Below are 12,187 nucleotides of genomic sequence, written 5' to 3'. Positions count from 1 at the left end.
CTTTTCTCAAATCGATCTACTTTCATTTAAAGTCTTGCAGTGATTTGCTTTCTATAATGTACATTTTCTTAAATTTGTTTCTCCATTGTTTTATGTCAGGGGGTTTTGGTTTCAACCAGGAAACTGATCATTTTCTTTGCTACCAGAAGCAGAACCCTTCGTACACAGTTGTATTGACCAGTTAATACAGTAGGCAGGGGACACCCTGAACTGGTTGCCAGCCAGTCACAGGGCACACAGACAACTCACTTGCTCTGTCATGATTACTAACCCTGATCACCTGGAGCAATCATGTGGGTGCCTTCTGATTGGCTGGCACTTCGCTCTTAAGCACGCTGTGCCCAGACCTCCTCGTCAGAGTGTACTTTGGTAACTCTGTGTGTCTCTCCTGATATCCCGTTCGTCAAAGAGCTCTGCTTACCTGTTTCTGCCTGCCTCCGATCCGACCTGTTTCCGTCCCACGCTTCGATTTCCTCTCCAGCCCCGGTAAACTCGACCTGCCTGACTTCCGCACTTCGATTGGCCACTTGATCCGAAGCTATCTCTCCGGCTCCGCTGCTGACGTCTGACGGCCATCACGTCTCCCGCAAGCCCTGAACGCTTCCTTAAATAAAGCACTGAAACGAATGCTCTGGGGGTTTCCTGGTCTGTTCTGGTCTCCTGATATGCTCAGTCACACCAATTTGGACCCCAGCGCAAGGAGAGAGAACATGCAAACGCTGCACAGGAAGGCTGGTTGCTAGATTCGAACCCATGACCTCAAAACTGTGCGCTGACCACTCATCTGCTGTGGCCCCCCATCTTTCCAAATCCTTTTTAATTCTCTTGATCAATTTCCCATAATTTGTGTCAAAGAGCTGTGTGGAATAGGGTGTAATAATCACCCCAAAATATTTAAACCCTTTTTTTGTCCATTTAAAATCAAATCAATTTTCTGATATCATCATTGCTTCTGATTTGCTCTCATTAGTCAAATACCTGGGCAGGGCACCAGTATGATACTGCAGGGGTAAACCAGTGAAAGCTTGTCAGGCCCTGCTGTTGAATAGGAGAGTGTGTTGCGTCACCCTGACCAGAGTGACATGGCCGCTTTCTTGTGTCCCGTTTCATCTGGAGGGACAAAAGCATGATCAACTTGGGTGCCGAGGTGCTCAACTTGTTTGGGTGTTTGGGCATTTGGGTTGGCCATGGTATATTTTTTTGTGTTTTTTGCTACTTTTTTCCTTTTTTCTTTTCTTTGTTTTTGTGTATGTATTTGTCTTGCTTTCAGTCACCCCTCTCAAGGGATACGACCAAGGTAGATAGATAGAATAGTCAAATACCCAGCAACCTCTCCATATATTTTAAGGTTCTCCAACAGTGGTGGTAATAATTAAGGGCATTATTTTCAAGTTATCTGCAAACAGGCATATGTTATTTTGTTCTCAACCCTCATCTAATATTCCCCTTATTTGCTCAGTTTGTCTTAACGATTCCGCCAGTGGTTCTATGCTTATTGCAAACAAGAGAGGACAGTCCCCTTGTCGGATTCCTCTTTTGAGATCTAAGTCCGAACAGTTACTGTCAGGGAACGGACCAGGAGGCAGGAAGTGTGAACTCATTTGCGTTACGATCTGTTACTTTAATTTAGAAAAAAAAGTTGTCCAACACGCAGGGACCAAAGACAAAACAAAACAAGCTACAGGCAATCAAAAACTCAAACTAGGTAATACTCACAAAACAGCCTTAAAGGCAATAACGGGCATGAACAGGTCTTCCTTGAGTCAAACAAAACAATGGTATGGCCACGGGCAGTCCCAAAACGAGCCCTTAAGAATCCCACACGCAATTAAGTCAATCTGTGTCAGCCGGTGTCAAGGGGCGGGACCAGCTGGGTGTCATGGCGACCATGCAGGACATGACAGTTACCATATACCCGGTACTCTTAGCCTAGGTTCAGGATTTTTATAAATTATTTCCTTTCGCTCTACAAATGTTTGAGGAAAGCCAAAACCTTGAAGAGTTTGATGTAAAAAGCTTCATTTTATCAAAAGCTTTTTGGGCGTCCAAACTAAGCAACATTAAGGGTCGGACTTTATATTTTGTCCTCGAAATTATTTGTATTATCCTCCTATTGTTGTTTGCACCCTATCTTCACGGAATAAACCTTGTTTGATCTGTTTCTGTCAGGACCAGAATGGAAACAGGACCCAATTGCATGACGTTTTTCACACGTTTTATTGAAAAAAAAGAGGGAGTGCTGTGCCTACGTTCCAGTGTTCGCTGGACGCGGGAAGCAAGTCGCTCTTAGATTCGGACTGATCCGAACACGGAAGTAGATCTTCCGTAGCGAGCGATGGCGGTGTCAGGGAGGGAAAAACTGGTCGGTAGACGGGACTGGGAGAGCAAAGCATGGTTCGAGATCGTAAACGAGTCGTAAGCCAGAACACGAGAGTAGACGTAGTCGGGGACAGAAAGAGGTTGTAGCCGGAGACAGACGGGAGCAAAAACGGGACAGGTGGGAGTCAGGGTCGAGAAAGGCTTGCCTAGTATACTCTGAGGTTCACAGACGGACTGACAACAGGGGATTGACAGGACTGGGTTCAAATAGTGACAGGGAGCCAATCAGAACCCGCGGCCGTTGGCGCCAAATAAGCGGGCACAGGTAATTCACATCAGTAATCATGACAGTTTCAGTTAAACCTGCTAAGAATTTCTGCATTCTTCTTACCATTATGCTCGTAAAAAAACTTTAAATCGTTACACAGTAAACTCACTGGTCTATAGCTATCACACGGCATTGGATCCTTTCCTTCTCTACGCAAGACTGATGAGTTTAATCTATATGAATGGGTGGAGTGAAGTACCGCAAATTCCGGACCATAGGGCGCACCTGATCATAAGCTGCACCCGCCACTTTTCAGGTAATTCATCATTTGTGTACTTGCACAAGCCGCACCTTTATGTATGCTGCGTGCGCCCGCGTTACAACATGTGACATTATCACAAGTTTAATTTAAGCCAAGCTGTATGATCCTCAATAGATAGTTCACAATTCTAAATCCACTGTTGGCATCACGAAAGGAAAATGATACCCGTAATTAACGTATGATGCAGACTTGTAAAGCCTGGGTCCCGTTGAAAGTAATCCAAGGAAAAAAATGTATATTTCCAAAATTAAGGGTGGGAAAAATATATATCCACTATTGTCCGCTGCGACAACAAACAGATCTACCGGTAACTCAACTTTACCTTACTTCCCATCAGCCCACGTTTGCTCCGCCCCTTCTTTTTGATTGGCCCGTAGAACACATAACAGAACAAGTCTCTAAAATAAATACATTACAAAAATATACAGTTGCAAATACATATTATACATGGTTACACATATTTACGAAGAAAGACGGTACACTGAGAGAGTTTTCAAAGCTTTAATAATAATAATATAACTTTCATCCCAAACCGTGCCTGTGAAAGGTACCAACGCGCTAGTAGGCTGTTAAATAAAAGCATACCGTAATTGTGAAATCAACGGTAGCTCGTTCACAACTTCCTTTGTGTTTGCTGTTAAAACGTAATATTGGAATATAATATTGTGAATGTGCTTAATTGCTGTTGAGATTGTCATGATTGTTTTCTGTCTTAAGTGTCAATAAATTTGTTCAAACCACATAACTATCGCCATCAAAAGCGTCTTCCCCATTATCGGGAAGATGTTCTTTCATAATAATAATAATAATAATAATAATTTCCTTGTATTGTCATTCTGTGTAACAATGTACACAGAACGAAATGTCAATTGCACCTGACCCGTTGTAGCGAGCCGATCCAGCCGCAGCCAACAGAGGGCGCCGCCGACCACTTTTTAAGTCTTAGGAATGACTCGGCCGGGGCGCGAACCACCGACCTACGGACAATTGAAACGTACAAAAGTGTGACGTTTCTTATACAAGCTTTTATTTTACGGGAAATGGGGCAGTCATACACGTTAACCCGAACGCCAGTGATTCGCCAATCATTGGGCGGAAGACGTACGGCAGCAGTCTGGCTTTCAATGACAGGAAGCCAGAAGCCGACTAGATCGATACCAATCGCTCGAGCAGATATTGGACAGATGGAGTGATACCGGACAGGACGGGACAGACAGGATTGATATCAAAACTGGATATCGAAATTAAACAGGAAAAACTAGACGGGAACGAAACTGGAGCTCGACATTTAACATGACAAAATAGACGGGAACAATACCGGACAGGAAACACAGGCAGGGAACTGGACCGAGTTAAAACACACGTCTTGCAGGGTAGAGGTTCGTTGACGGACTGACAAAGGGTGAGTGAGAGCACTGAGCTTAAATAGAAGGGAAGCCAATCTGTCAACGAGCTGCAGCTGGCGCCCACACGGGCAGGGCCAATTGAGCACCATGGCAACTGTGACAATCCCCTGATCTTAAACCAACATGCGGGCAAGGAAAAACTCAAAAACCTCAGCATGAGGAAAATAAGAAACCTTGAGAAGGGGCCTCACAAGTGGTAAACCCTCTTCCCGGAGGACCAGGGTCAACAAAAACAACATTTAATGGACATAGTTGGCCAAACAATTAATTTGTCAGGACCAGAACAGGAGGAGGACCCAGATGCGTGACGTTTTCACACAAGCTTTATTTTACGGGAATGGAGCAATCATGCACATCAACACAAACGCCAGTAATTTGGCGATCTCTGGGCGGAAGAAGTAAGACAGACAGTCCGGCGTGGAAAAACAGGAAGCCAGAGGCCGACGAGATCGATACCAAATACACAAGCAGATACCGGACAGGACGGGACAGACAGGATCGATACCAGAAACATGGGACTAGAGTCAGACATCAGATAGGACGAGACATACGGGATCGATACCGGATACTGGAGATTGTAGCAAGATATCAGACAGGACGAGACGGACGGGATCGATACCAGGCACTGGAAACTGGAGTCCGATATCAAACAGGACGAGATAGACAGGATCCATACATGATACTGGAGACTGGAGTCAGATATCAGACAGGACGAGACAGACGGGATTGATACCAGACACTGGAGACTGGAGTCAGATATCAAAGAAGACTAGATAGACGGGATCGATACCGGACAGGATACACAAGCAGGATACCGGACAAAGTCAAAACACACGTCTTGCGGGTGCAGAGGTTCGTTGACGGACTGACAAGGGGTGAGTGAGAGCACTGAGCTTAAATAGGAGGAAAGCCAATCAGACAACGAGCCGCAGCCGGCGCCAAACGGCGGGCCAAGTGAGGGCAATGGGCAACCGTGACAGAATTAATCCCTCAATATGTTACTTGATAGTGTTTGAGAATATAAAATTGTACACAAAAGACAACAAATAAATTATTTTAGGGTGGAAAAAAAATCTCTATCCTATAATCACTAGCCTAATTTGTTCAATGATTGCAGCACCCCATACAAGATTTGGCTAAACGGTAAAAAGGGCGTGCTCTGTTCGGAAATCTCAAGGTTGGGTTTACCGCTGACAGACAGGTAGGAAGAAACATTAGAAATAGAATTTTAATAGTAAAAAGTGCTATTATCCACACACGATGGTATTTGCCCCCAAACGCATTTCGGAATGTCATTTAATTCGATAACGATACAGAGGAGGGAAATAAATAAGTTGGAAAGTTAACACCCATGACTCAAAGGTCCCCTCTGTTGTACTATTCACTAGTCGAGTACAAGTACTTCATACACTGAGATGAAAAACATAACTCATAATTTCTTTTAATGAAAGAAACTTTCACAAGAGGATTTTTTTTTACACATGGAAGTTCAAAAAATAAAATACAATGTAGTTCTTGTTTCAATTGACAATAAAAAAAGAGTGTGTAAAAGAACAGTTATTTCCCACTTAAAGTGCAATATGTACAATGACAGCAAAAATGACATTGCTCCCGTACAAAACAACTTCTCGATTGTTGCAAATTTAATACTGTCTAGCCTACTGTTTTGTGTATTCTGTATTTAGTATTGGACACCTGCAAAGGCGATTCCATAGGATACTAGTTCTTTATTTTGAGTATTTTTGACTATTACATCATCGTCACTATCAGACAATCGTGTTAGTGTTCTTTGATTTCCACACCCTTTAGGGCCAAAAATGAAAAGGCTTTAGGACGGAATTGAATTATCTTATCTGACAGGTCCTCTCCCGATATATATATATATATATATATATATATATATATATATATATATATATATATATATATATATATATATATATATATATATATATATATATATATATATATATATATATATATATATATATATATATATATATATATATGTATATATATATATGTATATATATGTGTGTGTGTGTATATATATTTTTTTTTCTGTAGATGCACACACTTGAATTGAAAAAAAAATAATCTACCAGTGGAACATAACCAGTTTAGGGTGTCCTCTGCCCAATGCCAGAAATAGCTGGGCTCCTGCACTACCGCGACCCTACTGAGGATAACCGGGGCAGATAATGGACGGATGAATGGAACTTTACTTTTTTCTACGATCTAACTAATTTGTCATTTTTTTCAAGTAACAATATTTATAAAAATGATGTGCAAGGTTTTTACTTTATGTGATATATTTTATTATTGGTGTTTGCAATGCAATCGTAAACATCGTCATTAAACAAAATAATTCAATAAATATGGGGCACTGTGAGTAAAAAGAGTGTAATGATGAGATAAAATCTAATGCTTTTTCCTGTCAAAGCCATACACTCAGGTTTGGCTTCTTCTCTCTCTCTCTCTCCCTCTCTCTTTTGCCCCTACCTTATGTCCTTTCTCACCTTCCCACATCTCGTGTCACTTGTCCTGATTACCCTCCAATCACACCTCTCCCTTTTTCATATAAACACTCCTTAGCTCGCTGATAATTTATTGCCTTCATGCCACATCCAAAGCACTGTTGTCTCTGTGTTTTGCCATTCCAGTGTACCAAACCCTTGCCTGTCCTTCTGGATCACAAGTACTGCCTAATGAACTCTATTTGGACGAACATCCTCAACCACAACTATCGCCTGGATACTTGACTTCCTGTGTACGAACCCTGCCCATATAAATAACCTGTTTTCCACCACAACACCTTGAGTGTGTTCCTGAAATTTCCAATGTCCTCTACAATCCTACAGGTTTAGTAGTCAGGATTGGGTAGATAAATGCGTGTACACGCGAATAAATATGTTATAAGCAAAAGATAAGGCAGATTTATTTTCTCTCTGTGCGACCAAACGACCCACGGCCCAGCACCAGTCCACGGCCCGGTGGTTGCCGACCACTGTATTGGATCATTATGATGCAACAGTCTTGCCCCAAAATATATGTCATAGGAAAAGTCCCCATGTGTGAAAGCAATGCTACTCGTCAGAGATAACTAAGCCCCACTTTTTTTTCATGTTATCCACTTCGCAGTTCTCATCAGCCCCCGTCTCCAACTCCCTCACCTGAGGGTTATAATCAATGCGAAGGGATCCCCCTTGCTCGTCTTGTCCCACTCCATTGGACACAACGACACTGTAATTTTCCTGGGGTGGGTTTGAGGCGTCAGTGATATGGGTGGGTGGCATGCATTGAGTATCTTCACCACGCATCCGGTATGGGGTCTCAGTTTGGTTTTGCTCCCCTATGATAGGCATTCTTAGGCCATTTGCCGCAGTATTTGATAAATACATAGGTGGAAAGCCTATTGGCGTTTGATTTATATTTTCCAGAGGAGTGTTTTGCATCTGTGACAGGTAGCACGAAGCAGCGGGAGGAGAGTCATTCTCCAAACGTCCATCGTTGTCCGTCATAGCCACCCCAACCTCACCATAGCTCACAGAGTCATCGGAGCGTTCTTCGGAGGCTGGGGGCAATAGGCTATGTTCGGTGGAGCTGGGACATACGCAGTTTGACTCGTGGATGTCCTCCTCTTCCTCATCCGATGGACACTGGGGTTTTAAGGGTGTGATGGAGTCGGGTAGGAAGATAGGCGTTCTTTGAAAACGAGAAGATCTTATGTTCTGAAAAAGATAAACACCGGATGTTAGCAATTAGCTTTCTTGACTCAATACTGACTTTTTCTTAATGTACTGTATTCATTTGTGTATAACCAAAAAGAAGAACTCAAAGTTTGGATGCCCGTTATACACGAGGTTTTACGGTAATGCATTACCATATTTGAGCAACGATTAATCAGTCGAATAAATATCGCTGACCACATGTCAATAAATCAGAGCCACATATGAAACAATATAACATTAGGATTTAAAGGTATTTCTTAAAATAAAATCGGTTATTTCTTGCAGAGGGAATGGTATTTTTTTGTAATAATGGTATTGGGCAGCACGGCGGAGCAGCGGTTAGTGCGTGCGCGGCACAGTTATGAGGTCATGAGATCGAACCTCCTGTGTGGAATTTGCATGTTCTCCCCGTGCTTGCGTGGGCATACTCCGGGCACTCCGGTTTCCTGCCACATACCAAAAACTTGCATGTCAGGTTAATTGGCCGGTTCAAATTGTCCCTAGGTGTGATTGAGCGAGCGAATTGTCTGTCCCTGTGTGCCATGCGACTGGCTGGCAACCAGTTTAGGGTGTCCCCTGCCCACTGCCCAAGGATGGCTGGGATGGGCTCCAGCACCCCCGCGACCCTACTGAGAATAAGCGGTGCAGATAATAATGGATGGTATTGGTATTTGACATTGGTAGTCGTGACCACTCAAAATTTAGGTATTGGGATTAATCTGAAAAATGTATCAAACATTCCCATTATAAACAAACACAATTTTGGGGGCGTTGTAACAAAATTATCCCGTTTGTTGTGGGTTATTTCGCACAAAATGCCAAAGTTTAAGGTGGTTTTAAGAGAAGTGCTCTCCTTTTATGGGGGACTGTGTCAAAACCCAATTCTTGGTTTGGTTTAGATTCATTGGTTTATTTTCAACAAAACTACCCAATTTGTGGACTTGTTTGTTTAAAATAACCCCACTTTGGGTTATTTTTGACTAAAACATTGGTTTGTTTGTTTTTGTTTTGTTTAAAAACAACAGTAAAAAATTTAATCATTGAAAAAATTCTTATTTTTTAAACTGTTTTGAAAGCGCAATTCTATATGTATGTGTCATCAACATCCACCTTTTTTTCCTTTTTCTTTAATGATTTTATTCTACATTTCCAATTATCCCGAATCAAACGAATAGACTTTCAGGACAGCATACTGTACCAGGACAACAGGTCTTTTTTGTCCATTCCCCATCAGGTAGTGGTACATCAAATAGCCGACAACCAGGACAATACAGATGCATAGCGATGGAACCACAATACCAAGAACCACCATCCTCATTGGATCTGAGGGGAAATAAGAGGTCAGATGAATGTTTTCAAATTACAACTTAAGTGACAATAAACAAACGCAATTATTTTGTACCTTTGCCCGTAGTAATGCAATGCCACTCAGACAGCTGGCGATTAAACTTCATGGGCATGCACCAAGCCTGTGCTGCGAAGCAGTATTCTGTCTCAAAATCCATCAAGCCGTATGTGTAAGGGCTTGATGTAACTAGGAAATGGCGCTGCAAAGAAACAAAACTAGTTAAAAAAGAGTAGCCTTAAAAATTATAACACATTTTAAATGAACTTCTACTGCCACTCACCGCATTCTGTTGGCGAGAACTTTTAATGGACACGTTGTACTTCATCTGTGGACAACACAACCACGCAACGGATTCACCTCTAGCATGTTTGTCCGTCTGGTATCTCATCGGTCCAGACAGTTCAATAATAGCATTGTTGTCGTTGACTTTCACCAATATTTCAGGTGGCCCAAACGTTGCTGTAGGGGGAAACAAGTTTTGGGGTCATGTCATTGACATTGACGGCTACAAACGTCACTTGCATTTAATTGTTCTCCACCATTGACAGCTACATGATTTCATTGTTAGAAAATGAGTTAATACTATTTGTTTTTCAAAGACTTTCAAAGACCCCCTATCTAGCACTTTTATTAGTCCCTATCTTCCCAAAGTTGGCAATACAGGGTGTTCCTAAACTCTTGGGCACATTTGAAGTCCCCATATCTTCTTACTTATAATGGTAGTAAGATCAAAGTTGTAGCATTTTAAAGCTACCCTGTACTTAAGCTAGTTTTTTTTTCAAGTCAAGGGATGGTGTAATGATGAAATGGTGGTGTACAAATAAACATGACCTGACATAAAGTTTTTTGTAAGGATATTGATTTTTTTTTTCCATACACATTAATGGTGTTCGCTAAACCAAAAAGGTGTTTAGCGTTCTGGAATTTTCAAAAACAGAAACATGGACTGTTTTTCAACGTGCAATTCACAGAAATTTCGGAAAGGAGCCTGGTCTCACTGTAAGAGGGATTACCCCTTGTATGGCCCCTTCTTGAGGGTTCTTGTTTTCTTCATGTTAAGGTTTTGAGTTTTTTCTTGACCACATGTGGGTTTCGGATCAGGGGATGGCGTATTTGTGGCCTGTGCAGTCCTTTAAGACATTTTGTTATTAAGGGTAATACAAATAAATGAGACTTGACTTAACTTGACCAGAGAGGAAGGCCATTGTGAGAGGACATGGCAAATTCATCACAGATGGGTGCTTATGCCCCCAACTTCAGAAAATGTGATTAAGGAAGTTCAAACTGCTTTCGAGCAGCCCCAGTAAATCAATCAGAAGAGCCAGTAGGTAACTTCAGTATTCTACAACAATTATGTCTTAAAAGGAGGACTGCAGATGACTGGAGCTAGTCCAACAGTTGAAACAAACTGATAAACCAAATCGTCGTGACTTTTGCAGTGCAATGTGACAGAAGATGGAAGAAGACTGATTGACGACAGGGTTGTTTTAGCAATAAGGGGACTTTTAAATGGCCAAGTTAGCAGGCATAAACTCGCAATATATGATCCTAAGAACCCTCATGAACTTCTCAAGTACCAGCGAGATACCCCTAAGGTGACTGTGTTTTGTGCCATGTCAAAGAAAGCTGTCTACGGACCATTCTTCTTTGAAAGAGCAACAATCAATGGAGAGATGTACACTGACATGCTGGAAAACTGGTTAATAGATAATTCTGAGTGAGAAAGAGTCTGGTGACTTCATTTTCCAACAGGATGAGGCGCCACCACACTGTAGCCTCGGGGTTAGGCAGTTTCTGAACACAACACTGCTAGACAGATGTATTGGACAATCTCATGTTGGGGCCAACAAGATCTCCAGATCTCACCCTATACGATTTTTTTTTGTGTGGATTTGTGAAAGGATAAGTTTATGAGCCCCTATTCCAAGAGACCTCGATAAGCTGGATGCAGGAATAACAGGAGCTATTGCAACCATTGTCAATGCAATGCTGGGACGGAATAGGCAATCGGCTTGATGTGTGTCGTCTGACCAATGGTGCTCATGGGGCGGCAGTGGCTAATGAGCACCACCTCCGTGTTACATGTCGAAGTGTCCTTGGGTAAGACACTGAACCCCTAATACCCCCAATAAGCAGGTTAGCGCCTCACATGGCTGCACAGCCGCTATTGGTAAATGTGATGCACAATGCAAAGCGCTTTGGGAAGTCTTGACTTGAAAAGCGCTATATGAATGCAGATCATTTCATTTCATTTTGAACATCTTTGAACATTGAACATGTAAAATTGAGATTAAAAGCATTCTGAATTTTCTATTTCATTAATAGTTTTCTGTGTATTCAATGTCAAAATGTGCATAAGACTTTTAGGAAACCCTGTACATTCGTGATCTGTAAATACTGGCAACTGCCTAAGTAAATAAACAAGTTATTCATGATCCCTTGCAGTTCTTTTCTAGGAAACATAAAAAAAATGAAAGCAATAAGTAGGAACAAAAGCTACCGGTTGCTTATTGTTATTATGAGCTTGAAATGAGTCATTGTGAATACACTTGTTTCATTCACGTGATGTTATTCATAAAAAGATCCACAAACAATAGGCATGAACAAAATGACCCAAAAAGAAATCATCCAGTCAAAACAAAAAGAAGTGTCATGTGCATCGTCAAAATTTAGGATCAAATCAATAAGAACCAACAGACGGCTCGGAGTTTTTTGTTTATGTTTGAATGTATATAGCCCGACTTACTGTCTGTCTTGGGCCTAAACCGCTTCCGTGTCCTGGCCCAATCTGAA

General features: G+C 41.8%; 1 protein-coding gene across 2 annotated transcripts in view; it reads right to left on the bottom strand.

Annotated features, from left to right (window-relative positions):
• Positions 1-6,374: 6,374 nt before the first annotated feature.
• The window catches only part of il20ra (interleukin 20 receptor, alpha), a 7,824-nt gene continuing 2,011 nt past the window's right edge, over positions 6,375-12,187 (bottom strand). For both annotated transcript variants that reach the window (XM_088324968.1, XM_088324969.1), the window contains exons 3-7: positions 12,141-12,187; positions 9,675-9,853; positions 9,449-9,593; positions 9,245-9,369; positions 6,375-8,046 (exon numbers count right to left, since the gene is read on the bottom strand). The exon at positions 12,141-12,187 is cut by the window's right edge and continues 156 nt beyond it. In XM_088324968.1, the coding sequence (XP_088181094.1) occupies positions 7,402-8,046; positions 9,245-9,369; positions 9,449-9,593; positions 9,675-9,853; positions 12,141-12,187 (1,141 nt within the window). In that variant the 3' untranslated portion in view covers positions 6,375-7,401. The remainder of the gene's footprint in view (positions 8,047-9,244; positions 9,370-9,448; positions 9,594-9,674; positions 9,854-12,140) is intronic.

The sequence above is a fragment of the Urocampus carinirostris genome, chromosome 20 (assembly GCF_059441175.1).
Source record: "Urocampus carinirostris isolate Australia breed hairy pipefish chromosome 20, RoL_Ucar_1.0, whole genome shotgun sequence".
NCBI lineage: Eukaryota > Metazoa > Chordata > Actinopteri > Syngnathiformes > Syngnathidae > Urocampus > Urocampus carinirostris.
Note: the sequence above shows the minus strand (reverse complement) of the source record. Positions and strands in the feature narration are given on the sequence as shown.